This window comes from Eleginops maclovinus, chromosome 9, assembly GCF_036324505.1.
Source record: "Eleginops maclovinus isolate JMC-PN-2008 ecotype Puerto Natales chromosome 9, JC_Emac_rtc_rv5, whole genome shotgun sequence".
Lineage (NCBI taxonomy): Eukaryota > Metazoa > Chordata > Actinopteri > Perciformes > Eleginopidae > Eleginops > Eleginops maclovinus.
Window position 1 is genome coordinate 19,416,343 of NC_086357.1, and position 27,327 is coordinate 19,443,669.

At 41.6% G+C, this 27,327-nt stretch overlaps 3 protein-coding genes across 10 annotated transcripts in view; 1 reads left to right on the forward strand and 2 right to left on the reverse strand.

The window, feature by feature from the left end:
- Positions 1-27,327, forward strand: part of fip1l1a (FIP1 like 1a (S. cerevisiae)) — a 35,165-nt gene that overhangs the window by 4,197 nt on the left and 3,641 nt on the right. For 3 of the 5 annotated variants that reach the window (XM_063891154.1, XM_063891153.1, XM_063891156.1), the window contains 7 exons: positions 1,781-1,856; positions 1,943-2,039; positions 5,784-5,829; positions 8,154-8,206; positions 8,720-8,909; positions 16,113-16,247; positions 16,341-16,837. In XM_063891154.1, the coding sequence (XP_063747224.1) occupies positions 1,781-1,856; positions 1,943-2,039; positions 5,784-5,829; positions 8,154-8,206; positions 8,720-8,909; positions 16,113-16,247; positions 16,341-16,425 (682 nt within the window). In that variant the 3' untranslated portion in view covers positions 16,426-16,837. Of the gene's footprint in view, positions 1-1,780; positions 1,857-1,942; positions 2,040-5,783; positions 5,830-8,153; positions 8,207-8,719; positions 8,910-16,112; positions 16,265-16,340; positions 16,838-27,327 lie in introns of those variants that run through there. The other 2 variants (XM_063891155.1, XM_063891157.1) reach the window with 2 other exon arrangements.
- The window catches only part of lnx1 (ligand of numb-protein X 1), a 33,576-nt gene continuing 22,908 nt past the window's right edge, over positions 16,660-27,327 (reverse strand). For all 4 annotated transcript variants that reach the window (XM_063891147.1, XM_063891148.1, XM_063891149.1 and 1 more), the window contains 7 exons: positions 26,133-26,341; positions 25,622-26,050; positions 24,674-24,808; positions 19,935-20,112; positions 18,575-18,821; positions 17,836-17,994; positions 16,660-17,684 (listed from right to left, as the gene is read on the reverse strand). In XM_063891147.1, the coding sequence (XP_063747217.1) occupies positions 17,549-17,684; positions 17,836-17,994; positions 18,575-18,821; positions 19,935-20,112; positions 24,674-24,808; positions 25,622-26,050; positions 26,133-26,341 (1,493 nt within the window). In that variant the 3' untranslated portion in view covers positions 16,660-17,548. The remainder of the gene's footprint in view (positions 17,685-17,835; positions 17,995-18,574; positions 18,822-19,934; positions 20,113-24,673; positions 24,809-25,621; positions 26,051-26,132; positions 26,342-27,327) is intronic.
- Positions 20,124-23,052, reverse strand: LOC134869491 (protein FAM200A-like). Its single transcript, XM_063891152.1, has 2 exons — positions 20,902-23,052; positions 20,124-20,763 (listed from the first exon to the last, which is right to left on the reverse strand). The coding sequence occupies exon 1, from the start codon at positions 22,984-22,986 to the stop codon at positions 20,905-20,907; it is 2,082 nt and encodes a 693-aa protein (XP_063747222.1). The 5' UTR covers positions 22,987-23,052; the 3' UTR covers positions 20,124-20,763; positions 20,902-20,904.

The window sequence follows — 27,327 nt, forward strand, 5'->3', positions numbered from 1 at the left end:
GTCCTGGATTCTTCAACCCAATGCTTTCTATAATTCAGAGCCATGAGAAACTGGCAGCTGGATGTGTCTGTTTGTTTGTGTCACAACAACTGTCACCCTGCTGCCATCTGTTTCCTCTGATATTCTGAAGATGAGCTCAGCATATTAGGGTTGTATTGGCAAGGGATCCTAAAGTGTTGAGGTAAATAGAGACCAATATTCTGGTTAAAGGCTGAAATGAACTTTTACTCAAATACTTTGATGTAGTCTAACTTTGCTAGGGTACTTGAGTTTATGAGCTTAAATAATACTCCAAATACAAATATTAAAACAATTTAGATACATTGAAATAATAAGACAAATATAGTATATTATAATAATGATCCTATATAATAATTGAACATGTACGATATAAAGTAATTGAGTAAGTAGTTAAAAACAAACTCATCTACATTAAATGAGTGCCTTGCATGGGCATCTTCCCATTAATGTGAAGCTTTAAAGGGAAGTTTCGTGCATCAGAGCTGTGGGAGACATGGATGGTAGGATAGGCTCATGTTGCTTTATAGCCCAGTTACTGGCTCTCATTATTTATATAAAAACTCATAAGCAGCAGATGCTTGACATGTAAGTAAATAACGTCCAGCCCCAGCATCCTTTTTGTTTATTTACGGCCCATGTGCTGTATGCCTTTTGTTTGTACACAACATCATCTCTGCTCTGACTCCCCCCCAGTAAGTTGAATGGTTGTCGAGGATGCTTACTGGAAGGACTGGCCACTTGTCCCTTGATGATGTTCTCCTAAATCTGCAAGGTCGCCCCTCTGGGAAGGTCACGTGGATCTGAGCACTATATAGCGTCATGCATCTCTCTGTTTTTGAGTGTTAAGCCTGAGGGGGAACCAAGAAGTCTTACTGTGCATGACCAACATATACACACTCTATTATGCAGTGGGTGGTGTGTTTAATGAGGCTTTGATACAGCACCCGTCTCATTCTCCCAGAGTCTTAAAAATGTGATCTTGCTCAAAGAAAGGCTTGCTTTATTTGTTTATTTTTCTGTAATGTTCTTCACTGTTGTTGCTTACCATGCAATATAGCTGTCCTTTGGGATTCAGTAACATTTTCCCCATGACTTTGAATTCCTATTCCATGAGAATGTAAAAGTAAGCATGAGCCCCTTCCCTACACAACTATTGAATTCAATTATTTATTTGGTGTGTATTTCAAAGCTGAAGCAAGCAGAAAAAAGACATTGAAGAGCTCTAAGCACTTCCCTTTTTTAGCTGCCGTTAGATGTAGTTGTTATTCCTTTATCCTGTACGTTTTTCTGTGCTGATGACTAAGTGCTAGTGACAGAAATGGGTTATTGTCCCATCTGTGTGTGTGTGTGTGTGTGTGTGTGTGTGTGTGTGTGTGTGTGTGTGTGTGTGTGTGTGTGTGTGTGTGTGCGTGCGTGCGTGCGTGCGTGCGTGCGTGCGTGTGTGTATTCATGCTTGATGGGGGTGGGGCTGGTTAGGGTTTAGGACATTTAAGGGCTGCTTTTTGAAGAAGGCAAGATGACCCAGATAAGGAGGTTTAATGCGTTAATGGACCTTCAGTTGGTTTTGATATGAACATGAGAAGTGAGATTAGGACAAAGTCCTGCTTTTAATAATGTTATATAAATGTACATTAAAAAAATTGAATATTAGAAGTGATGCATCTTTAAGAACAGTAACCTTCTATTTTTGGCACTGTATCAACATTTCACATGGATGTGATGTAGTTGTAGAGAGGTAATCATGTGACCTGATCAACAGACAGCCAAGTGCTACAAATAATGTGATTGGAGGAAAACCTGGAACTAGCCGCAAAGTGAAAAGACACAATTATCAGGTACTGTGTGTGTGTGTGTGTGCGTGTGTGAGAAACAAAGACACAAGTCACTTACACTATTAATACACACAATGTTTACATTGCAGGTCGTTACTGAGATGTCCCCTGAGGCGGATAGAGTTTTTCATCATGTGCCCTCTCCGTCAAACTTCAACTCTCTCTTTGCATTTACCAGTCCACCACGTAAGTCACCCACCACTACAGCAACACACTTATTTATATGCATTCTCATAATCATCTCTATAGTTATTAGGTAAATACCCTTGTGTACTGCTTTTTGTCATCTAAAGATCGTGAACAGAGGAGTTGTTTTAAAAAACTGGGGGAGTAGATTTAAGGGAAACATTGCAATTTCAGGTGGTAAGGGCCCCATTAGAAACCCCTGTGGGCCACATAACGCACCATGCAGCTGCACAAATGACTAATGGCGTTTCGACCATGTTTGTTTGTCAAGCTGCAACACGTGTCATAATAAATGATCCTGTCGAGTTGAAGGACAGAGGTTGACAATGTGTGTGTGTGTGTGTGTGTGTGTGTGTGTGTGTGTGTGTGTGTGTGTGTGTGTGTGTGTGTGTGTGTGTGTGTGTGTGTGTGTGTGTGTGTGTGTGTGTGTGTGTGTGTGTGTGTGTGTGTGTCTGTGTTTTTATACACATTAAAAGACATTGTATGGATGTATGTCTTCCTGTCTGTGGTGCCATCCAGCTGCTGTCAGTTCAGACTTCCTCTTAGTCTTTGTATTGAATCAGATAGATATCCAGGAAAGCTTTTTGGCCTAAGCACACAGCTGAACACATGCCATATCTTCATCTTCAAAGGTTCCAAAATAGATGCGCCGATCTAGGCCCCCTTCTTACCCCTCACATACCCCTCAGTGTGAGCCCCACATTGCCTGGTGAACCCATGCCAGAGCTGCTAATACAACCAAAATATGAAACATCCTGCCGACTGCAGCTTTGAAGTATTTGTGTGGCTTTTATCTTGGCCACTCCCCATGCTATAACTTATAGACCCAGCCTGCTTTTGTAATGCAAATGTGTGTAACATGATAAAAATAGCCCCTGGTAAAAAAATAAAAAACGAAAGTGCTATGGCCAGCATATTATGGCATAAGAAATGTGCTGAACAGACCCTGACCGTAGGGAATACAGCAGAGGGAAGAAGGGGTTTCTTTTTTTCTTATAATTTGTGTTTGTTTTTCATTCGGGTCACATTATATGCCAACTGTGTTTGATACAGTACAGTATGCTCAGATTTAAAAGTGGAACTGTGTCATTGTAAGGTTGTTCTTATGTCATCTGTCAGTGCAGCACAGCGCAGAGCCAAGGTGAGGCTGACTGCTGCTCTGTGCTGCAGCTAATGCTTTCTACAGCCGGTTAGTGGGTCACTACAGTCAGTGTAGCAACAAAGCTTTTTATGTGAGTGTCCTTCCATTGGGCACTGATACATTGACTGAAGATCATAGCCGAGCAGATGTGCAGTTCTTTCTCAATCGACCATACCATGACCAGAATCAGATCAGAGTTATTGATGAGATCTACTGATCTCTGTTGCTCTTATCATTATAATCTAAACAAATATTGTCAATTAGCATGCAGATACAGTTTTAAAATAGTAAGATTTAAGCTTTGTCTTCATTTCCAAGAAAATTAAACAAATAAAAGTCTGCAGCTAGTATTGATAGGGTCGCTTGCAGTTAAGAAAGTCAGCTGTTTGACCAGCAGATAAGGGCAATGGTCTTTACAGGCCAACAGGAAAGGGTCACTGCAAAAGGAATTGTGCACTTTCTATGCAGATTGCTGCATATCAGAGAACAAGGGACAGTAGCCTTTACCTAAGGAAAGAAAACACTGACTTCTGCTGTAACCCAGAACGGCAGTATGTGATTCGATGTGAAATATCACCTCCATCTTAAACTCTCCAGCCTGTAGCTCTGTGAAACATTAGCATGAAAGTAAGCTTCGCAAGCACAATCGAGCGGCAATTAGCCCTCAGCCATTAGCTCTCTCATATGCTGCCAAGCATAGAACTCCAGCCCTCATCAAACACTCACTTGATATCACCACAGGTAGAAACAATTACTCACTCACGCTAACATTGATGTCTTGTGTGTAGACATGCTGGTGTTTACTGTGAGAGCATGTGTGACTGTGAATGCAATACACGCCACACAGCATTTCTTGACGGCAACTACTATGGGAATAACATGTTCCAGTTTTTATCATTTTTTCTATTTAGTCTTGGTGTTGAACCATTCATTGACTTTGTTGTAAGGGATTTTTATGTCAGATGTTTGTTTACACACAGTTCCTCATCAATTAGCATTTTTTATGGTTAGTTGCTTAAAAGGAATTGCCTATATCCTGTCCTCAGCATTACAGGCCTTTCTTTCACAGACTGATGGAAGCATGCATATCTTTGTGTGTGTGTGTGTGTGTGTGTGTGTGTGTGTGTGTGTGTGTGTGTGTGTGTGTGTGTGTGTGTGTGTGTGTGTGTGTGTGTGTGTGTGTGTGTGTGTGTGTGTGTGTGTGTGTGTGTGTGTGTGTGTGTGTGTGTGTGTGTTTGTGTATACCCTTCTTCCCTTGGGTGCCCAGGTGTCTGAAGTATCAAAGGCCTTGCTGGGTCAGTCTTCCATAGTGAGCAGTTCAGGCTCTCTCAACTCTGTGGGAATGTATTTGAAAAGGAAGGAAGATGTTCTACATTTCACTTACAAAGCTGGGAAGCCCTGTGCTCCTTTTTCATATTCAATCCTGACCTTCTAACAGCTCTTATTATGCTTTCTCCTGTTTCAGCCATTTTTTATGTTCTGTATGCTGTTGAAAGTTGCTCTGAGCCTCTCTCATGTTAGGGGTCTATATGGAAAAAAAAGAAGGGGATGGTATCCAGATGTGAATGTGTGTTTTTGCCTTTGCTCTTCAAAAGAGTCGCTTTATGTGTGTGTACGCATGTGAATGTGTACTCAGTGCAGTGTGTGATTCAGAACTGACCGTTTGCTCGGTCACGTAAAATTTGAACATTATTGCAAGACGGACCATTAACTGTTCACCCAGGCATTTGACTCTTCCTGTTTTATTGATGGAAGGATAGGAAAGAGGGCCTTGCCACATTTTGTTACTCTGACATTTAGAGTTTGATCTAATTTCAATACCTCAAAGGGGTAATCCCATACATGATAATGTTATGATGTTGGTAATGTATGATATTGAAATCATGGCTTGCTTTCCTGTTATATTTTAATCTGTATTAATGCTTACACATTGATCTTCCCACACTTGATGTGTCTTTCTTTTATTTCTGTATAAATCAAACTAATTTTAAGTTTACTTTTGTTATGCTCTGACATTTTCTGCCCCCTTGAAGGAAAATACCCCGGCATAATCGACTATTTAACCCATTCACTGTGCCAATGCCTGAATTGTCTTTGGCTCAAACTGTCTTCTGATTTTATTTCTTAAATTGTAAAGTAGGCTCATCTCCAGCAAAAGCAGAAATCCTGTTAACAAGCCTATAAGTAGTAATACTTGAATTTTGCTCTCCTCAGGCATTCAATAAAATTGGCAGTTAAAATGATTGCATTGCATCTGGGAATGTGACATTTCAAATTGGCGAGAAAAAAAGGCAGAAAAATAAAAAATAAAAAACATTGTATTATTATTTTTTCATTGGAGTAGAGGTAAAAACGGGTTAGTCTGTATTTGTCTCAGACTTTTCTCAGCAATATCTGCGCAATAAGACTGCTCAAAGGCTATAAATGTCCTTAAGAGCACATTGTTGACCAATATCACAAATATGACATACAGAAAACAGTATAGACACACATGAATCCAGAATATTGAGATCTTTTTAGGGCACAAAGAAGTTATCTCAATGACTGTAGTAAAATTGTAAATTTACTTCAGTAGTCATGGCCTTCTGTGCTTTTCCACACAGCTCACCTTTACCGTGGAGGACCCCCAGCTCTTGCTTCATTGGACAGGTGAGTCCCTAAATTTGTCAGCAATTTGTCCTTATACTACAGAGGTCTGTATGTAGGTAAGCGCAGGTGGGTTGGAGATTTATCAGGCAAACAGTACACCAATCTCTATTCAGGGAGGTTTGACTCAGGTGCAGGCCCGGATATAACAGATTCAGCAAAAATGTTTAAAGAAAAACATTAGTCAGAGACTGGAATAGAGATCATTAATAAAAGCAACATTAGTGCTGAACATTTAAAACACAACAATTGCTGTTGGAAGCAGTTCCCTAATTTGGAGGCAGACCTAGTGTCTCTCTTTTTGACACCAAAGGACAAGCCATGCCTAGGTTTTCTGACACTAATGATTTCCATTCTGAGCTGGGTCAGTTGTATCACTGTACACTGTGCTCTGTTGCTGATCTTGGCAGCTGGACAAATGGCCATATAAGGTATAAAGTGAGAAAGCAACCCTGTTGAGACCTGTTTATCAGTATCCAAGGCATTCCCCTTTCCCTTCTTCCGATCTATGTCACAAACTGTCTGCAAACTCCCACATTCAGCTCTAATTCACACTACTCACATCACAAGTGGGCCATGTTGTACCCGAGGCTCTCGTGAATTTTCTTACAAGGCCTTAAATGCAGCTCTACTCTGCTTGTTTCTCTTGGATGTTGTCTATATCCAGCTTGTGTTACTCCATCGTTCTGTTAGTCTCTTTAGCTTCCTGTCCCTTCATCTTTTTTGTCTTATCTCATTCCTACTCTCTCCATTTCCCCTAATTTGCTGTGTCTGTGTGTGCCTGAATTCACTCTGTGCTCGCTCCTAAAGGATGTTTTTTCTCACTTCTAAACCCATCTGCCAAATCCTCACATCCTTCAGGGACTCACTGTTCCTCTGAACTCTGCCAGCCATCTCCTGTACGCTTTATGAATCATTTCCTTTAAAACTTTCCTCTGAAAGACATGTGTAGTGTCTATACACGTAGTCGTGGCTTCACTGTTGCTGCTCATCCAATCTCTTGGGGATATTAAGAACAGCAGGTTTTCCTGGCATGATCTTTGCCCTGGCTTTCCATGATGTGTTCAGGGCCAAGGCCCACAGGCCCTTCCAACGATCACGTTAAGTATTGGAACAACGGTTGTGCTAAAGCAGAAAGATGTGCTTTATAGGGAGTTAAGTAGCATCATGCTCCTTCTGAACAGTCCTTAGTTTCAGTCTTTTAAATCCTCAAATTCAGTATGATGTAATGTATTTGCCAAATAAAAATAAAAATAGTGCAATCAACTGGAAAAAGCACCTCTAAATAGGTAAAAGCACAGAAAACACAATGTTAGCATGCTGTGTAATCAAAACTGAACCCTACTTTACCTGATCTGTATAGAAAAAGCTTTCCAATGAAAGTAATTGTGTATGGCTTTTGTGTCTGACTCTCTTTAACAAATGTGTCGAAATCATAATATGTGTTAATGCCATTAAAGGAACTTGATGTGCATTTTAGTTTAATCAAAATCATCAGTGTTCATAAGGATGAAACACAGAGGCCACAAAGTGAGAGATGTGAGCACTGAGTATACAGAGTGCTTTGATGAAACATTACGCATACAGTTATTATCCTGTTAGGGCCGTGCCAGCAGCTGCATGCTCACTAACCCAGACTCACTCTTCCATTCACTTATTCTGTCTCCATTCACAAACAAGCCTTGCTATATTACAATGTGTCTGTTGCAGATAATAAAAATTGTAGAGAAAGAAACTGGCCGGGTCAATGCTGACGGGGAAATTATATATTTGCTTACAATGGGATTTATCGCAGTGTGTTTGGAAACCTGGCGGGAAATGGACCAGTTGGATGAGCTTCATACACACCTTTACCACATTCGGAAGTTTTCAATTGAAAGCAGGTGTTGTTCCAGGCCAGGTGGAGGGACAGAAGACCCATATAGTATCAGTAATATTACTATTCCTCATGGGTTGGCGAGCACACAATGCTACTTGAGAATGAGCCAGTCACTTCAAACACTTAGAAAACACAGCTGCGCATTTGGAGAAGTGCTTTGATCAATGTTGCAGACCTGTCCAATTATTTGAATCCACTGATTAATCTCTAAATCTTTGCTCACACTGTTTTACAAGTAATATATCAAGTTGAATGATGACTGGCCATATTTGTCCAGCCCAGAATTTATATTTTATAAGGATATTAAGAAATACTACACGTGGACTTCAGATGGGAACCAAAACAAACGTACTGTAATATTTTAACAGAACTAGCATTTCCTAAACTAGGGTGTGGAGTCAAAAAGAGAGATTATGTGGACCTGACCTTTCCCTTTTATTTTTTTCAGTGAACACTCAAAAGGCTTTGACGATCCCTCCACCTCCCAGCCATGTTCTTCAGGTACATTTGTGTACTTCATTCTGTTAAGAGTACTGGGCATGTTATGCTAGTGAAGATTGAAGATGAATGTTGCTTCTGGCTAGGATGTATTATTGGATTCCTTGAGTTAGCAGCTCTGGGAGTTTCCTCACTTCATTCTCACAACAGCCTTTGAATACTGAGAAATTTCAGGTCAATAAAAACATGCTATTTACCCTTAAGACCTACAGACTTTCAGACAGATCAATGTGCATTTACAGCCTTTGGGAGGATTGCTTTGATTGTTTTCAGTACAACTTGTTTATATATTTGTTGTTTTGTCTGCACAATATATTAGTTTTAAAAAATGGGACTCTTTTAGAAGTTACACTCATCAAGAAATACCTTTTTAAATAGTTGGCAAGTTCTGTTATAAATACATTGTTGATACTAAGTTTATACATTGAGGAAATGAAAACAGATGCAGTTACTGGCAACGTCTGTTGTTGGTCCTCCCCAGTCAGCTGTCTGTCATGGCTCTTTCTTTTCTCTTAGGTGTATCTTACTTTATCCCAAGAAATATGGCCCTAAACGCAGGGGTTCGTGAAACTGCCAAGGCCTGGGAATTCATATTACGACAGGAAGAGGGTGAAAACTCCAGAGAGAAATCCAGAAAGCGCGTCCGTGCTAAAGGCAGTAGAAGAGGCAGAGATAGAAACAGGGGGAGATGTTCCACTCCACACAGGTGGGCCTCAGTGATTTGAAGTCATAAATATTCATGAACAAATTACCCCAGGTCTGTTTATTTAAAGAATGTCATTCTCAATTCTGTTTCCCTTTTGTATATCATTTTAATCAAGCTCAAGTCAGTGCATCCTCTTCCCTCACATTTCCCTCTCTCCACTCTTCTTGGGTGCCTCTGTAGCGGTTGAATGCAAGTGTCTGCCTAACAGCTGTGACCTTCTGGATTTGGCAACATATAGTATATTGGTTCCCGCCCAAATATCTAGTCTGTTTTGGGCTACTTTAATATGTGTGCATTTGCCGCCAGCCTATCTTTGTCTGTCACACAAGTACATGTGTGAACAGCAAAATTTGCTGAGTAGATTGATTCAAAGTAAAGATAAAAATAGAACAAAGACCAAGGAGAAGGAAACAAAACGTCTGTTTACCAGGTGAGACATGAGATGTGTGTGCAGGGTGTTGGCAGTGTTGGGTGGTATTTCAGCATGACTCTTTACTAGTATTTAAGGGCAGTTTTCTGAGCCTGCACAATACTGATGTGCTCAAGTGGCAGAGAACCAAGGCTCTGAAGACAGGAAAAAATGGATTGGAAAATGTTTGGCTTGTACTTATGTTATAGTTCCAAGTTAACCTTTAACTTACTCTGTATCATAGTATGTAAATACTAAAGCAAATGTTAGTTTGTTTTGTGTGACACTGTAAAGTGTTGATTTTTGCAGAGGTGGGTGTGAGTCTATGAGTTTCTCCAGCAAATATGCACAGCTATAGGGAAGAAATGCACACTATTGCAAAACAGCTCCAGACTTTTATTGCCAGGATAGGCAGAAATATATATTTTTTGTATTAGGTTTTTGTTCTGGTTCACTGAGCTGGGTCAGTAAGCAGCGTAGATACAGGAGTAACTGCTGTATTTGCAAGCGTCTGCCAGGAAATACTTTTGGTTATGCTCCTCTGCATTAAACTCGAGACCTTCCTCCCTGTGGCTCATGTATGATAAAATCCAATCTGATATCCACTCCAAATTTCACGTAGTGCCCTATTACCCTACAGTGTGACAGCCACAGTTCAACCAAATGTGGACTCACTCACTCACTCACTCACTCACTCACTCACTCACTCACTCACTCACTCACTCACTCACTCACTCACTCACTCACTCACTCACTCACTCACTCACTCACTCACTCACTCACTCACAAACATGCCCAAATGCATGCAAAATCCAAATCTTGCCCTACATTTTCTCCGTACACTCAGTGTTGACAATTTGCCCGACGTCTATTTAATTATTATTTAATTATAAGTCAGGCAGCTGTCAACTCTCATAAATACAGGCACATCTATGCTCTTTCTTACATACTCCTCAGCTTACCTAAGGCTAAAAATGCACAAAAGGATGAGTGACATTATGCCCGAACAGTGCATTCTTCTAAAACATGAACATGTTCGGGATCAGGGACACTTCGGCCACTGCTCTCAATCCGAAGAACTTGCCTTTTATCCCAATAAAACAACAAATGACAGCAGCTGAATTTTTGACAAATTTCTCAGTAATTGTTGATGGTTGCAAAAGCTGTAATTCTGATGATAAAACTCAATTCCTGTGTCAGCTATACTATTACTGAACTTGCAAGGAAATAAGTGCAAAATAACAAAAATGACAAACTCAAGTATCTCTCACTGTACTGTGTCAGTTGAAATATCCTCAGACAATGTTCTGCTTTTCAGCACTTCTCCTAAAGTGATGAGTTTTTGCCCAGATTATTTGAATGACTAGGTTCAGGTTTGTACATTAAGCTCCGAACAGTCTTTTGGGTCAAATGAGGCAAGCGGGACATGGGTACAGCTGCGAGGCTGTAGGCTAACTGCAGAACACAGGAAGTTGGGATTCACATCCGTGTGACAGACGCACAGCGAATGCACAGGAGATTTGCTTATTCACACCAAAAGATTTGTTCTAATGTCACATCCACGAAGGACCATGAGTCCAATGTGCAATGCTAACACCTTATGTGCTCCGTTGATCTATGGTGTCCCGTATTCTGGTCACATGATCAGGCTTTACACGCTCACATGTACACGTTATGTGTTTTCTGTAACATTGATTTATGACTCTGCTGTGAGCTATTTTTAGGCTGGAACTGGAGGGATTCATTGTGTGTGTGTGTGTGTGTGTGTGTGTGTGTGTGTGTGTGTGTGTGTGTGTGTGTGTGTGTGTGTGTGTGTGTGTGTGTGTGTGTGTGTGTGTGTGTGTGTGTGTGTGTGTGTGTGTGTTTGTGTGTGTGTGTGTGTGTGTTTGTGTGTGTGTGTGTGTGTGAAATAGAAAGAAACAGATGGAGCCTTATGTAGCTAGCCATCCTTATTTTTCATTGCTGAGGTCATAGTTAGTGTTACATTGTGCATTCGGGGTGCTGATGCAGAATCTGTGCTTGGTAGCCCACATATGCTGTTCTGAATCACACACAGGCAAAGTGTGGCAGGGCATCAGCTACTGGTTATCAGCTGTGGTTTTGACCGCATGCCCCGGATTTACCACCACCACTAATAGATTCCATGAGCTTAACACTCTCATGCATTCATCCAGTGGGTTATATACTGTGTGTTTCTGTGTCCCCCCCTGCCTCCGACACCCTTTGGTCATTTGGTCAACACTGACTGCAAATCACATGTCTTGATGATAAATGTGGCTCTCATCTGTCCAGCTGGCACTGCCTCAGACTCTGTCATCATCTCTTTCATGTGCACATGTGCATACAAGACAATGGCAGCACGCAATATCCACTCTTTGTCTTGATCCAATTCATGCACATGGCATCGCACACGTTCAAAGAGACGTAAATCGAATCATTATACTTGTGGCTGTTTGATCACTTGTCGATTGAAAAGCTTGCATGCACTAGCCAGTAAGTTCATGTGATAATAACTGAGTGAAGTCCCACTGTGATGAGGCAATTAAAATGATAGTTGTATTCTTGCTTAAACTTGCCCGAAAAGCTTTATTAGAAAATGTTGAAAGGCTAGTCTCAGCGAGAACGCAGTGTTTAGCTGACTTTGAATATGGCACAGGAGCTGCTAATTGAAAAAACGCAGATGTAATACAATTCATTGAAACCAAATTAGAGCGCTGCTAATTCATAACTGCAATGGCATTTTACATTTTCCTGCCTGAACCTAATTTCCACCAGTTAACAATAACAGTCTTATTCAGTGATTGCTTTCCTTAGCAAAAAAGTTGAGTTTCATAAGTCTTGCATGTAATTGCAAAAAGGAATCCTCTATGCAACTTCAATGGTAGTCTGGTGATTTGGAGGAGCAGCCCTGACCCCCTTCCAAGTTTAGTTTTGGATTCAGGAGGCATAGCAAAACTCGAAGGGTTATTCTACTATAGGCAGAGAGGGATACAGTAAGTTTTACTCGATTTTCCTCAGCTGCTTTGTGCCTAGTTCCACTTTTATCCTGGCTCCAGGGTCTGACTGGGGGCCATTTATATTGGATTCCACCCCCATCTGTTTTTATTTTCCCTCCACGAAACGTACTTAGCCCTTAATATTACATATGTTTTGTCTTTCTGACTCAACTTCATGCATGAACCACATTTCTTTCCAGAGCCGATCTGAAGGCATGTACCCAATCAATTTAAATGTTCCTTCCACAGTGCTGGCCTATCCTTGGATTCAACGCTACATTCTGTCTATGTTATTTAAACTGTATACTGTAAAGCATCAGTATTCTGTTTGCCACTTACAGTGAACAACACTTGCTCTCTTGTTTGCTTTTTATAGGGTAAAGCTCTGTTCCCAAGGGCGCTGCACACTGGAAATCTTTTACAAAACATGTTTGTTTCTCACACTCAGCAGCAGTTTCTGCTTCTTTTCTTTTCAAGGTTTAAATTGACCTGAGCCCCCAATTTTGTTCAATTTTACACAAACCCTCCAAAGGAAATATTGGCATAGTGTCTTTGTTGTGTCTGGAGCAAACTGATTGGCAATGGTGTTTTTACACAATCATGGTTCCATCAATGACTTGATTAAATGGTGGTTTCTTTTGGCCAAATCAAACAATCCTGCATTGTTCTTCCCTACAAACCCAGGTGGCTAAGCAGTCGCTGTCCAAAGAACTGAAACTAATCGGAGGGAATGTTGACTGTGCGGTTTCTTTAAGGTCACTTTAGTGGAATCTACATATTAATTGGCTCTAATATCTTAATATCAAGCATGATTATCACACATTAGACTAGTAGGTAGGAAGAGGAGAGAGGAGAACTAGTTAAGACACAAAAAAAGGTTGAATTAAGTTATTGATTTTTTTTATCTTAAAAGGCAATGCTGTTTGATCTTGGAGAACGAAAAGCTGCCTTAGTGTTGAAATCAAAGTACTGCAACACTCTGGCACAGCTGCGTTGTTTTAGGGACTCCACAATGATTGTTTACTACTGTATAATGTAGCTGAAATACCAGCATCTCCTACTCCATTTGTCATTAGATGTGAAACTCTATCCATCAACTCACAGCTGCTATTAATTCTTGTGGATATACTTGCATGTTAATTGTGCCAATCATAAATTGTGTTTCATATCCTCAGTGTGCCTCACTGAATCCTCTGGCTTTCTCAGTTAAACGACTGCAGGGATGAAATGTTCCAAATTACATCTTGACAGGCTTAGGCTTTAGGCCCTGAAAGGCCTGGGCGCTACTGATGAATACAATCATAAAATGTAAAAACAAATCCAGAGGCTCCCATAATATAATTTAGACCTTCTAACACTGCCTCCTTGGGAACTGTCTCACTGTGTTTTTTTGGTGTTCTGTGAGGTGGTTGTTTCTGTGTAAAACTAATGGCTCTGAGCAAGAACAAATGTGGGCCTTGGGTCCTAATCCACACTGCTAACACAAGAGCTGTCTCCAAATATTGAATATATTTAGCTTTGTACTTGCAACAACTCTGCCCCTTAAGGCGCTCTCTTTCTCTGTGTTGAGCAAGTGAATGGTAATAATTACTCCAGCCATGTGCGAGCTGTTTGACTTAGCAGTGCAGTATCTGTAGTTTTCCTAAGACTTTATTGAGGAAAAAGATACTTTTATAATGGCAGAGAGAAATGCCTTCAGCCAGCGTGATGATTCTTAAAGGTCAGGGTGATTATTCTAAATCTGCAAGCTGTGCCAAGCAGACTTGTGTTGAGGAGAGTGTGAGAGAGAAAATAAAATATTCTAAATGTATACACACAGTACAAGTTCTCCTTTGGGATGCTAGGATTCTCATTAGTGAATATCTACAATGTCATCTGAACTCAGTGTCCTCTCTATGCTGTCACAACTCCTATTCTATCATTGTAGAAGTTCCTTATGCTATGACCATCCAATCTGAATTAGCAATGGCTCCCTGTGCACCATGTGATAGTATATATTGAGAAGCAGCATAAGGAAATCCAAACTGCTTCTTGCATTGCAGAAAACAAAACCAAGAATATGGACTAACATTGGTGTTGCTCTTGAAAATGGAGGGAAATGATCTACAGGAAAAATAAGCACACTTGAAAACGTGTTCACTTGTTTTCCTTGGAAGGATTAAAACCTCCTCCCAAGGGGCATCACACACTGGTAATCTTTCACAAAGCAGTTTGTTTCTCACAGCGTCAGCAGTACTTTCCGCTTATTTTCTTTTGTTGGTTTAAATTGACCTGAGCCCCCAATCTTGTTTGATTTTACACTCACCCTCCTAAAGAAATATTGCTTCTTAGTAGTGTCTTTGTTGATTATAGAGCAAACTGAAGGCATTGGTGTCTTAACACAATCAGGGTTCCATCCTGATTAAATGGACGTCCAATTGGCCAATAAAAAAACTGTAGTATTTCTTCCTTACAAACCCCGGGGTGTGTTGGTAATCGCTGTCCAATGAACTGAAACAAATCGTGTTGAAGGAAGATAAACTGTTTAATCTTGTTTTGGTGCAGATCTGTCACTGTCCTCCATTGTCGCTGGATTAAGTTTGACTCAAAACTTGCATGTTTATTTTTGATCTCTTCATTAAACAATAATAACAAAGAATTCTTGCACTCTTTATAAAAATAATTGACTATGTAGTTTTTTTAATACACATTAAGCCATAGGATGTGTCAGAAGTCAAATTAGTAGAATCAACATATTAATTGTTATTAATATGTTGATGTCAAGCATGAATATCACAGCCCAACACTTAACATGCTTTTGAAACCTTTTTGGAAACCAGTTCCCAAATCCCCATTACACAGTTTAGAAGAAGGCAGAGTGAAGCTGACACGGATATCTTCATTTTGTGTTTTTCTGTTGTAGTATACTCGCTAAGCATATTGAACAGAGAGTCTATAGTGGAAACATGTTATGGTGAATCTCATCCTGGAAGGACACAGTTTTACAGCTAACCAGCGTCTGATCACTAAGGACGACCTCTGAAGGTTACACTGTAATGAATGCATCGTTTAAAGGAGGCAGCTATTGTTCAGGGACGCTACAGTATACCAGTGGGGATTTCTTTCATGCCAATTCCGTGCTAAAACTAATAAAAAACTAAGTAAGCTAATAGTCAAAGCTGAATGTTTGCAATTATTAACAATGCTGTGCTAAAAGATATCGTATCATGCTGGTAAAAATGACAAGTGGTAACCATAAAATGTTGTCACTCTGAAAATTATAATAGGGTTATTTCAATATTGAAGAACTGCACTATAGTCTTTAGTTGAAACCATGTTTGCAGTTGTTTATTTTAACCAACATCAGTTGATTGATCTTCCTTTACATGTGTTTGCATACAGTATGTGTTTTCAGAGGTCAGAAAAGGTATAAAGTAGTGACAGATCAATCATTCATGGGACTGCAGAATTATATATTTTTTAAAGGTCTTTTTTGGCTCAGAGGATACTGCGGCATGCATGCTTGGCTTTAAGGGCATGCTGTGACACTAGTGTTTGGCTCTTTGTTACTTAAAGTCAAGGCCAGGGGAGAGGCTACAAAAGCTAGGGCATGCAGACAGCAGGCACTGTGGTTAAGGTTTTGGTCCCTTGAGTTTTGACTTATTTCTCTCCTGGTGGTAAAAAGGAAAAAAGGCCAACAAATTAATTTGCCGTGGGCTTTGAGTTCGGTTTCCACTTTGAATTATTTCCTAATGAAAAAGCCTTCAGTGTCATTAGAAGGAAATGTAAAACGGTCAATTTGCATTTGATTTTTTTCAGTGGCAAAGAGAGGATGAGGAACAGGGATGAAGTGGAGCGAAGGCACAGCCGCCACAGTTCTGACAGGCTCAGTGAGAGGCACAGAGTGTGCAGTCACAGAGACAACAGCGAAGGAAGGAAAAAATCATCAAGCAGGTCTGACAGAGAAACAGAGTCACATAGTCCTCATTATAAAACAAATACAAAAGGATAGAGGTATGATAATGATATTGTCAATGTCCTTCACAGAAGCAGAAGCAACAAGAGCAGGAGGGACAGTGGTGAGGACAGAGAAAGTCAGAGTAGACACAAAAACAAAAAGGCCAACAAATAGGAAGGACAAGGAGATCAACATGATGTTCTCTGCTGGCCAAGAGAGGAAATTAAAATCTGAGTGGCTTTCTGTTCCTCAATCTATTTAATGAGAAGAATTGCCCTCTGGCATCTAACTTTGCAGTGAATTTTGTTAAGATTTGTATGTATTGTGAACAAAACGTTTGTGTTGCGCCTGCTTTTAGTGTGTTTGTTGAGTTGAAGTAAGGATTTTAAGTATGTATACTCTCACAACTTTCATTTTCAAATGACTTTATTGATCATTTAACCAAATGTACCATCAGATATACTACACAGGCCGAAGCGTGACAGATAGAACCACAGTAGATGGGCCTCAGACCATCCACTGATACACAGAAACCAAGTCAGTTTTTTTTTCTTAAAAGTAAGAAAATTTGTAAGGCCTCCATAATGTCACCTAATTAAATATTATGTTTTAACATGTTATGAACACATTGATATTTTCATTTTCTTAATATATTCTTTTTATTTCCAGTGGTTGGATAATCAAGCCATAACTTCTGAAATAATATAAAAAAAACCTCAACACAGACTACTACTTGGCAACGTGTCATCAGGTCAACAGATGAAAATGACAACCACTGTCAGTACAAACAGAATGGAGCCGATATTAAAAGGCCATACCACAAACAAACAAAAGAAACGTATTACAAGTGCTTGGATCAGTACTTTTTTTAGACACCCAACATTTACAGTAGAGAAATGTGAGTCCAACTTAACGCATACCTCTAATATATAACTACTGGAATTGGCAACGTGTTGTGTCTCCCCTGGAGCCACCCACCAGACTCACTGTATGCTACACCAGAGACATTTGCTCTAAACAGACAACACCACCATTATAGTCTGAAGTGGCTCAGACCTGGATCCTCCCTGTTCAGCATTCTTGGGGGGGGGGGGGGGGGGGGGGTGTTACAATCCAGTCTCATGTTTGTCCCTCTCCAAACTCCTGGCAAAGTCTCAGCTGTCCATCAGAAGTTAGATATCCATACAGCTATAGCACTATTCTAAGCTTCTCCCACTTAGCAAGCTTAGGGTGGTCAGCCAGTCTAAAGCTCTGAAGTCCACATTCCTTGGTCCGTGCCACTGAAGACTTAGCACCACTACAGCAGACTGCCCGGCCAGGAGACGATGGTCAGGGTGATTCTGCCCCGCAGCTCCTTTAAAAGGCGTACCAAGGCTGTGTGGGTCATCCCCCATGTAGTCGTTCTGTTCACCTCCAGCAAGATGTCCCCACACCTAAACAGAGCGAGATGACCATTAAAAAAGAATGCTTAATTTATGATTAAGTACCACAGGATAAACACAGAAATTAGTAATACATTTCATGTTCATTTTGCATAAATATGCCACACATTTTCTCGTAAGCAACAAAGGGTAGGCTGCCTACCTTATCCTGCCATCATTGTAGGCTGGGGTCCCCTCCACGATGGATCGGATAAAAAAGGATTGATTGCAGTTGACCTCCTCCTGACCTCCCACGATACTGAAGCCCAAGCTGCCTGAAGTGCTCCGTCGCAGCACAATGTCTTTGCAGCAGTAGAAATGCCTGCATGGGCCAAGAAAGAGATTAAAAAACACTAATCTTTCAACTGCATCTTTGAATTGTATCTAGTGTATATCCATGCTGAGTGTGTGCAGGAGCTAGATTGCTGAAGCCGACACTGCTCGAAAGACAAAGGTTTCTTTTTTTAAAGGTGCTATAGGAAGAGTAACAATGAGAATAGTTGGACTTTATATCTCATAAATATACCTCAAATGAAAATAACATTTAAATGTTTAAGCTTCATTTTTAACTCCCTTAACGGGAGCAGCAGTTGTTTATCGCTGTCAGCATGCAACTGTGCTAATGATAGAATTTCCAATATATTAAAACCTGAGGGAAAGTTTTTGATTCTCAGAAGTTTTACTGGTATAGAAGCAGTGAATATTTAAGCTGAAAGTTAGTTTGAAAGTATAATGAGTTTCTCTTCCCAGCTGGCTCTGTCAAAATTTCAGTTGGCACCAGCTGGCAGAGGTCAAAAGGACCAGTGTGTAGGGGGGATATAATTATACTGGGCTCAGAAAAAAGGAGTGTAGAAGGTAAAAATGTAGATTTCGTGAAAACTGAGACATCAAGTGGTGCTCACCTGGGTAGCTGCAGCCATGACACCCAGATTGGTGAGTAATCATCATTGGGAACCGGGCTCTTGGTGCTGTCAGTGGGTGAAGGTGTGAGACAGGGTGGCATCGCGCACTCCTGCATGCTGTCTTCTGGAGGACGCATCTCCAAGACCTTGAGCACAACGGGGGAGGAGGTGTTCTTCAAGTTGGCCACTGCTTCGCCTCGCGTCACCCCCGTCAAGTCCACACCGTTCACGTTTAACAAGATGTCACCTGCGGAGGAGAAAGCGGACAGCACAGCTCATCCACCGCCCAGGGTTGCTACCCTGATAAATGCTTTTCAAAAGACCTCGGAGGGCAGGGACTCATCATCTGCCTTTTTAATATTCAACAACCTTCCTGCTACAACACAAAGGGATAGAAACCAAGCGACACCTGTGCTTTAAAAAGCCTCCTAGCTATGAGAGTGGAAGAGAGAAAAATAGACGGCATTGTCCAACCAGCTAATGAGCAACCCAGAGGACACACTTATGATGCGTGGATATGCAAATAAAAATGAATTGTATATAACAAATACACTAAGATATTACATAACCACAAACAGAGACAGCAGCTGCTGCTGTGTTGTCCCATAAGGACAAAGTAATGTGCAGCTTGAACCATGCACAGGTCAAACTGACTCAAGTTACTCAGTTTTTATGAAGGCTTTAGGCTCCTAGCGTTTTTCTCATCCAGAGTTTAAGAAAAAGAACGAGTGTGATGACAGGCTGAATGTGTTTTAATTTGGATAGACTGGAATAAGCAATTAAACTCGGCTGAAATCTCCCACTCCCCTGCCTTCAACTGCAATATGGGATCTCAAGGCTACTGCTATTACATCCAGTTATTTTTTAGCTACTCTGTGTTTTGCTGTATTTCAGAGCTGACTGATTTCATATAATGATATAATTAGGCACTCCACAAATACTCCTCTGTAACAAAATACGTCCTGAGCCCTGCTAAGCAAATGTTTGCTTGTGTTTTTGTGTAAGAGCCAATTTACGAGGCACTGATCCACAGCAGCATCACTCAGGCTTTTCCTGGATGAATACACTTCATAATGAAACATGAATCTGAAGTGTTCATCAATCCCTCCGTTTGTTATATTCTAAATATTCATCAACAAAAACAAAATCCATTATTGTCTGTCAGCATAATTTGAGCTTAAGTAGAGGACAACTGTACAGAACTAAAAACAACATCCACTAATTTAGTAATTATTTGCACGAAAGCCCTGAACATGACAATCCCTTTATTCCTTGAAAATTATAATATTCTAATTATTGTAACAATGTGCAGGTAAGTAATGGAAGAGACATCAAGGAGTTCATTGGAAGTTCATTATACCTTTGCGGATGGAGCCCTCCTGTCCCACCACTCCATCAGAGTCCACATTTGTGACGTAAATGGGGAGGTCCCAACCTCGGCTGGACATGCCACCTGCCACCGTCATACCCAGGGAGTCATACGGCTCCTTGGTCAGTGTTACGGTCTTCTCATAGCATGCAGGCTTCTGACAAGAATCCTTTACATGGGAGAGGAAACACACAGAGAAAGGGTTTTGCCTTAATACCGTTTCCTATCTATTGTTTCACTTCCATGGTAGTAGATATAAAAACATGCCACAGCTGACGTTGTCTCAATGGCATCGCTTTCGTGTATCCACATTTTTATAAAAACAATAACTCAGTCCAAACATTATATGCACCTAATTGTTACATCAAGGGCACCTTCCATAGTCTACATCAGGGGTTTTCAACTGGTTTTGTCCCAGGGACCACCATTCGGACTAGAAAGCAATCCGCGGCCCACTGATGTGCCTGCGCGTGCGCGTGTGTATTTGGTGTTACATGCATAGCTCAATGCATGAAACATGAAAGAGAGGCCACGCAGATTTTATAATAATAAAAGTAGATTTATTAAATTAAATTAAATTAAAGATTATTTTAAAGAAAGAATAAAGAATAATAAAGTGTTGTGCAATTCAGTATTGGGAAAAGTAACTAAAAATGTCATGCAAAGTCAGTCTAGGTGTGTGACAAAACAACAACGGAGAACAAAAATCCAACAACACCGGAGAACCAAAATCCAACAAATGAAGACCAAGGCAGCCTCAACTGCTGGCTGGTCAGGGCTTTTATAACCCAGCCAGGACAGACCTGTCACCAATCACCTGCTGTAGAGACAGAGAGATTGAGAAAAGCAGAGAGAGATTGAGAAAAGCAGGGAGAGAGAACAGGCTTACCATTAACACAGGGCGGGGCCTAAACCCGCCAGGGTCGTAACAGTGAAAACATGGGAGAATTAGGCCTACCTGTCAGTGTGATATCTGGGCGTGGTGAAGTCCACACAGCCTGTCTATTCGTGGCGAAATGGTAGACAGAGACAGTCTCATGTCATTCTCTGGATCAAGCCTAGCCCTGTACTTATTCTTTAAGTACGCCAGTGTAGAAAAACCACTCTCACACAGGTATGTGGTTGGAAAGGGCAAAAGACACCTCATTGCTTTTGCAGCAAGCTGTGGAAATTCTGTCTGGCAACTTATCCAGAATTTAACAAGGGGCTGTGTGTCGTACATATGCCTCCTGACAGAGTCTGTGGACATCTCAATCAGCTTATCCTCTTCCACAGCCGTCAGACTTGACCCTACTGATGCATCGTCACTGAATGGGAGCAGGATCCACTTGCTGTCACGGCGCCACTCTTCCGAATCAGTGAAGTACTTTGCGAATTGACGCACAAGCTTCCTCAAATGCTCACATATAGTGTCGTTGATGTCAGTGCTGTCAGGGTATTCCTCAACTGAAGGAAACATCGCCAAGTTATTGCTCTCCACTCGTTCGATCCACTTTGACATTTTTTTCACAAATGCGTCGAGCTTCTCGTAGAGCTGCATGACGTTTGCATCTCTCCCTTGCATGGAGCTGTTCAACTTGTTCAGCTCTGCAAAAACATCTGTGAGGTACGCCAGCTTAGTTAACCAGTAACTATCGTTGAAATTGGAAGCCAGATCAGAATGCTTCTCGCACAAGAACTCGTAGATAGCTCCGCGTAGTTCAAACACACGGGCGAGCACAGCGCCGCGAGACAGCCAACGCACCTCTGAATGATAAAGGAGAGAGCTGTGTTCACTTCCCAAGTCATGGCATAGGGATGAAAACAGGCGTGTATTCAATGCGTTTCGTTTTATGAAGTTGACCGTCTTGACAACGACATCAAACACACCACTGAGCTCAACACTGAGATCTTTGGAGGCGAGAGCCTCTCTATGAATCAGGCAGTGTGTCCAAATTACCCCCGGAGCCACCCTCCTTACATGCGCAAACAGTCCAGTCTTGCTGCCACTCATGGCTCGGGCCCCATCGCTGCATAATGCAACGCACCTCTGCCACGAGATATTGTGCTCCGTGAAAAAATCGTCCAGTGCTTTAAATATTTCTACACCGGTAGTTCGCCCGGGCAGTGGTTTGCAAAAAAGAAATTCCTCGCACATAGTGCCACTGTCCTCGTATCGCACAAATGTTAACAGTTGCGCATCATTAGTAACATCTGTCGTCTCGTCGATTTGAAGGGAAAACAGAACTGTCTGAAGTTTTGCCATCAGCTGGTCTTTGACATCATTTGCCATTTCCCCAATTCGTCTTCCGATTGTGTTGTCTGACAACGGAATAGTTTTTAATTTGTTGGCACATTCTTCGCTTACCATAGCTCTGCACATATCTATGGCTGCTGGCAATATAAGCTGCTCTGCAATGGTATGGGGCTTCTTACTTTTTGCAACCCTGAGAGCGACCAGATACGATGCTTTCAGTGCGTTTTCATTTATTTTTGCACTCTTCCTCATGGTAGCCTGCTGTCCTTTGAAATCACGCAACATCTGTTGCATGTACTCAACGGGTTTGGCCTTCAAGTGGACGTGATGCGTCTCCATATGCCGCGTAAGTTTCGACGGCTTCATAGCTTCATTACAGAGAATTGTTGAACATACGAAACACAGTGGTACCTCCTCTCCTGCTCTGTCTGTCGTCACTGTGAATCCATATTTAACATATTCCTCATTGTATTTTCTTTTTCGTCTTTTTTGCGAAGTTGACGCTTCGGAAGCCTGTCCTTGCCCTATCGTGGCGGCCTGTCCCTCTGTCGTGGCAGCCTGACCCTCTGTCATGGCAGCCTGTCCCTCTGGCACTTTCCTCACTACAAAACGATCCATTGGTGCTAGATATATAGCTAGACTAGTACATATGTAACAAATGTTTGCTGTACTACAACCTATCTTAAAATACTCTCGTCGGCTATGCTTATAAATGTGTGTCAACTTTGCTCGCAAGACTGTACGTAATGAATAATAAGTGAGGTTAGCGACGCAACTCATTACCATTAGCGAATCACAGGCTACCATAGACTGGATAGGCGCAAGGCTACATTCTGTCAGCTTGAATTTCCTTTATATTATTGTAAACATATTTTTCACGATATGTAACGGTATTCTGGAAATGTGTTGAAATATCAAAGCGAATTTATATTAAAAAAAAACAATGGTGAACTGATCAACATAGGCTCTTGTCACGGACCACATGCAATGCCGCCGCGGACCACCAGGGGTCCGCGGACCACTGGTTGAAAACCCCTGGTCTACATAATGTAATTAGATTGTGAGGCAGCACATTTGCATATTAATAAAGGGCTGTTTTCTCTGGGACTAGTGATAGCCCCTTAACGTAGGAGAATTCATATGAATATCAGCCATGCTATGGGAACAGGAGTCCATTGACACAGACACAGTTGCTATGTAATTGATGACCTCATTAGCATGACTGGTAATGTATAATATATGGTGGTTATTAGGATCAGGCAGCTCAAGTGCCTCTTCACTTTGCGTTGATGTTCGATGTAGACCAACTGATTTATTCATGGACGTCCTGATGTGCGTTTTGGTTTTGTGAACGAGGCAGTGTGAGGAAAAAAGCGAGTGAGATTTTATTTATGACGAGTGTGTTTGAGTGTCACATGGGGGAGAGCGAGGGGGAGTAGAGTAGTAATGAATAAGGCATGGACACATTGAGGTTGACGGGATGTAGCCTGTGCAGCTTTGCTAATGTGCTGCATTCACACATTTCAGCTGCGGCCACAGGAGGAGATCACTCGTTGTCACGTTTCTGACCCGGAGGCTCGACACTGCCAACCCACACACAGTAGGTTGTATGCTATGGATGCTGTGTGCTATCGTTACTGCGATGTGAACATTTGTGTAAACAAGTAATCACCGTAAAGACCAAAGAGTATCCAAAAAAAGATGTTAAGTAAGGTATTGGCAAATTTTCTCAGGGGGAGTTTTATTTTCTCACTTGGCATGATTCCAAAAATGATTAGATGATTAGAAGTTGGATATTATGCATATCAATATAAACCTAGAGTAATAGACTGGACTAAGCACAGAAACGGAAACAAATAACCTGGCCCCTCTAAAGGTCACTAACACATTATATTTAGTATTTATTATATTTAATATTTTTTGGGTGGTTGCTGGAATACATCTTGTCTGGGCACATTAATTAAAGTTTAAATTTGAGAATTTCCAAGATGTCCTAGAAAAGCAATTTATCTCACCATTTAACAGGGTATTTGTCCCCAAATTGTATGTTGTACGAGATACACAATCATGCATTTTTAAGGATAGCGAGGCCAACTTTTTTGTTTACTTTTAAACCAAATTTGAAATCACAAGTTTTGATCTTAAAATAGTGACTCTAAAAAAATCTATTATTAGAAATAGAGATATTAGCACGTTTCGTTAAGGAACTGGAAAAAGTATTTTGGGGAAAGGAAGTGGAAAGCACGTATGTGGGATGTTTTCTGTGAGAAAGAAAGATGGTTGATATGGATGCAACAATTCTCTGAAAGGAAGGCTGCCGGCGGTACTTCTTGAATGACAATGCTCAGCTTTGATGGGAGAATAATACCTCCATGGATCATTTGCACCTGAAAGGGTAGAGTATTTATCATGGAAGGTGGAGACAGCGGAACACAGCTCCTCTCTGTGTACTGCGCCTGTTCCTGTCCCAGGTGTATGTGTCTATGCTGCTTACCAGTAGTGTTTGCTCTATATCCACAGGGGAATATGGTGGAGGGCCGTCCATACCCCACGGAGCTTCTTGTAAGATATCCGGGGTAGGCAGGCAAATCTGACGAGACACGATGAAGTGGACACCCTCCTCGCTTGCCTAGAGAACAAAAGGAGGCAGCAGAGTTACGACATTATTTAATTGGATTGTAATAGGAATAGGCTAAATCAAATGTTCTATTTTAATTTGGATGAAAAAGCCATTTAAGGAGAAAATTGCAGGAAAACTATGGTCACTGACATCTAGGGAGTAACCTCTTTGTAAGTGACTCAGAATTGTACCGAACTTACAGTCCAGCAACACTTATTCATGCAAGTGGTCCAACAGACACACAAACGGGCTGTCTGCTTTTCTGTCACTGCTCTGAGATTTCCTCAACACAGAGCTGCCTCCTTAATAAGCCAGTCCAGCCAATTATTACTTTAACTGGACTAATTGCATTTTTTCCCTGCCAGTTGTTAATCTCTGACAGAAAGTGCCTGCTCTGAGAGGCCATGTTGGCTCCACTGAGGCCAGTCAGAGTGCTCAGACAGGAACTCGAGGGAACAGAGACCTTGCATGGTCAGCCACAAACACACTGCAATTAACCACTATTAACCACAAACACACCACCATTGACTGGCATCAACCAGGAACCAGAGACAGCCTCATGGCCCGGTCCATTAGGGAATCATCACAATTAAATACTATTAACTGCAGTGAGTGCAGACACAACAGCACAGCACAACACAATTAGGCTGAATCACCACAATTATCTTTAATACCTAAGGGACTCGGGGTAAGAACAGAACACTGTTGTTTAGGGTTTGCAACAACATGTGGACTCATTTGACGAATCACAACTATGAACTTTACATAAAACGCTAAATCCTGCTTTAATTGATTCATTTAAAGGAGGACCTGCTGACTGACCTGGATAAGCAGAGCAGCATGTTCTGGAGCTCCGTAACGTAGATCATGCCCATTAATGGCCAGCACGCGGTCACCAACGCACAACTGTCCGTCACGTGCTGCCAGGCCGCCCTCCAGTAGGTGAAAGATGAAGACGCCGTGCTCTTCCGGCCGCCTCACTAGCTTAATACCCAGCTGCTCATCTGGAACAGATTTATTCAGGACCACATGGATGCTATCGTCCCTCAAGGGATGGTGGGATACACCGTGTGATAGGTGGCCCCCGGCGACATCATGGCCGTGCCCGTGGCCATGTGGGTGGCTGTGCGAATGTGAGCGGTAGCGATGGCGCTGTTCTCTGAGCACTGTAAGCCGGAGGAGCTGGCAGGGCTGTTTGAGCGTTGCCACGGCGTAGCAGTGGGGTACATTGCTGATGTCAATGCCGTTCACCTGTTGGGGTAACAGAGATGTAGGTTAAAATTGAACTTCGATTGCTTGTATTTATTTGTGAAACAAATTTTGACTGTGATACCTTCAGGATCATGTCCCCGGGCAGCAAGCGTCCATCTCGAGCAATGACACCTTCTCTGTATATATCCTGAATGAGGACGCGAACCAAGGGCGTCTCATTGCCACCGACAACGCTGATTGCAAGCGGGTCTGAAGGATCCACCCTTGTGATCTTAATACTGGTGAGTTCATCGTCAGGGATCAGGTGATGCAGCTGAGGAAGAGGCAGCACTAAGGGAGAAAGTGCAGAGAACAAAAAGGCTGAGTTCAATACAGTACAGTACATTGAAAAAAATAAAATCAAGTTTGACAAACAGCCAAACACAATAGAGAAAGAAGTGGGAGAAAGACAGAGAAAGAGACACATTGAGTGAGAACGTGTACTAGACAATGTTGGAGAGATTCTGCAGTAAAACCAGCTGTTTCTACTCCCTCAAGTTACTAAAACAAACTTGTACAAGCCAAGAGGGAAAATGTACTTGGCTGATTATTCTGCTCAATGCTTGTATCATTAGTCACATACATCTGTAGCGAGTATGCTTGGGAAAACCCTGAATTTGACATTTCCACAGGCTTTTGACTTGGGCGGGGATGCGATTACAGTTATAATAAGCAACATTCTGCACAAATCCAAATCAGTGCACTGTAACAAATGTAATCGAGAAAGGCATATACCTATCTTCTTTTTACCTCAAGACTCTACATATACAGGATTCTGGCATATCAATAACTGCCAGGTGTAAATCAATGTTGGCTAGTTTTAAAGTATCTCATTCAGCTGTCCGTGCTCTCCTCCCCTCATGCCCAGTGGTGAACTCCACTTCACAGCAGAATGACGCATCCTAAACTGAACCACGTTGAGGTGGGTGGGGATTTTTTGGTGGCGATTTTGGCCGACAGCCTTAACCAATCAATGCCAGAGAACATTTATGTCTCATCTTGTTTATATTTATTTGGTTATGAATAATGAATCCCTCTCCTTATTCCTCAGTGGGCTGTGTCCCTTTGTGCTTCTATCTCTGTAGCCTGAGTCGTTCGTTCTACTCACGGTGCACTTTCTCCATTCCAAAGTCAATATTTTGCCTTTATCGCAGCAGATTGCTTCTAGGGTGGAAACCACATTAACACAGAGACCTACAGCTATTATGTAACCCTTCCTTCTCTCTGTCACACATGCTTTCAACCACTGTCTTTCTTCATCCAGTCATTTCTTTATT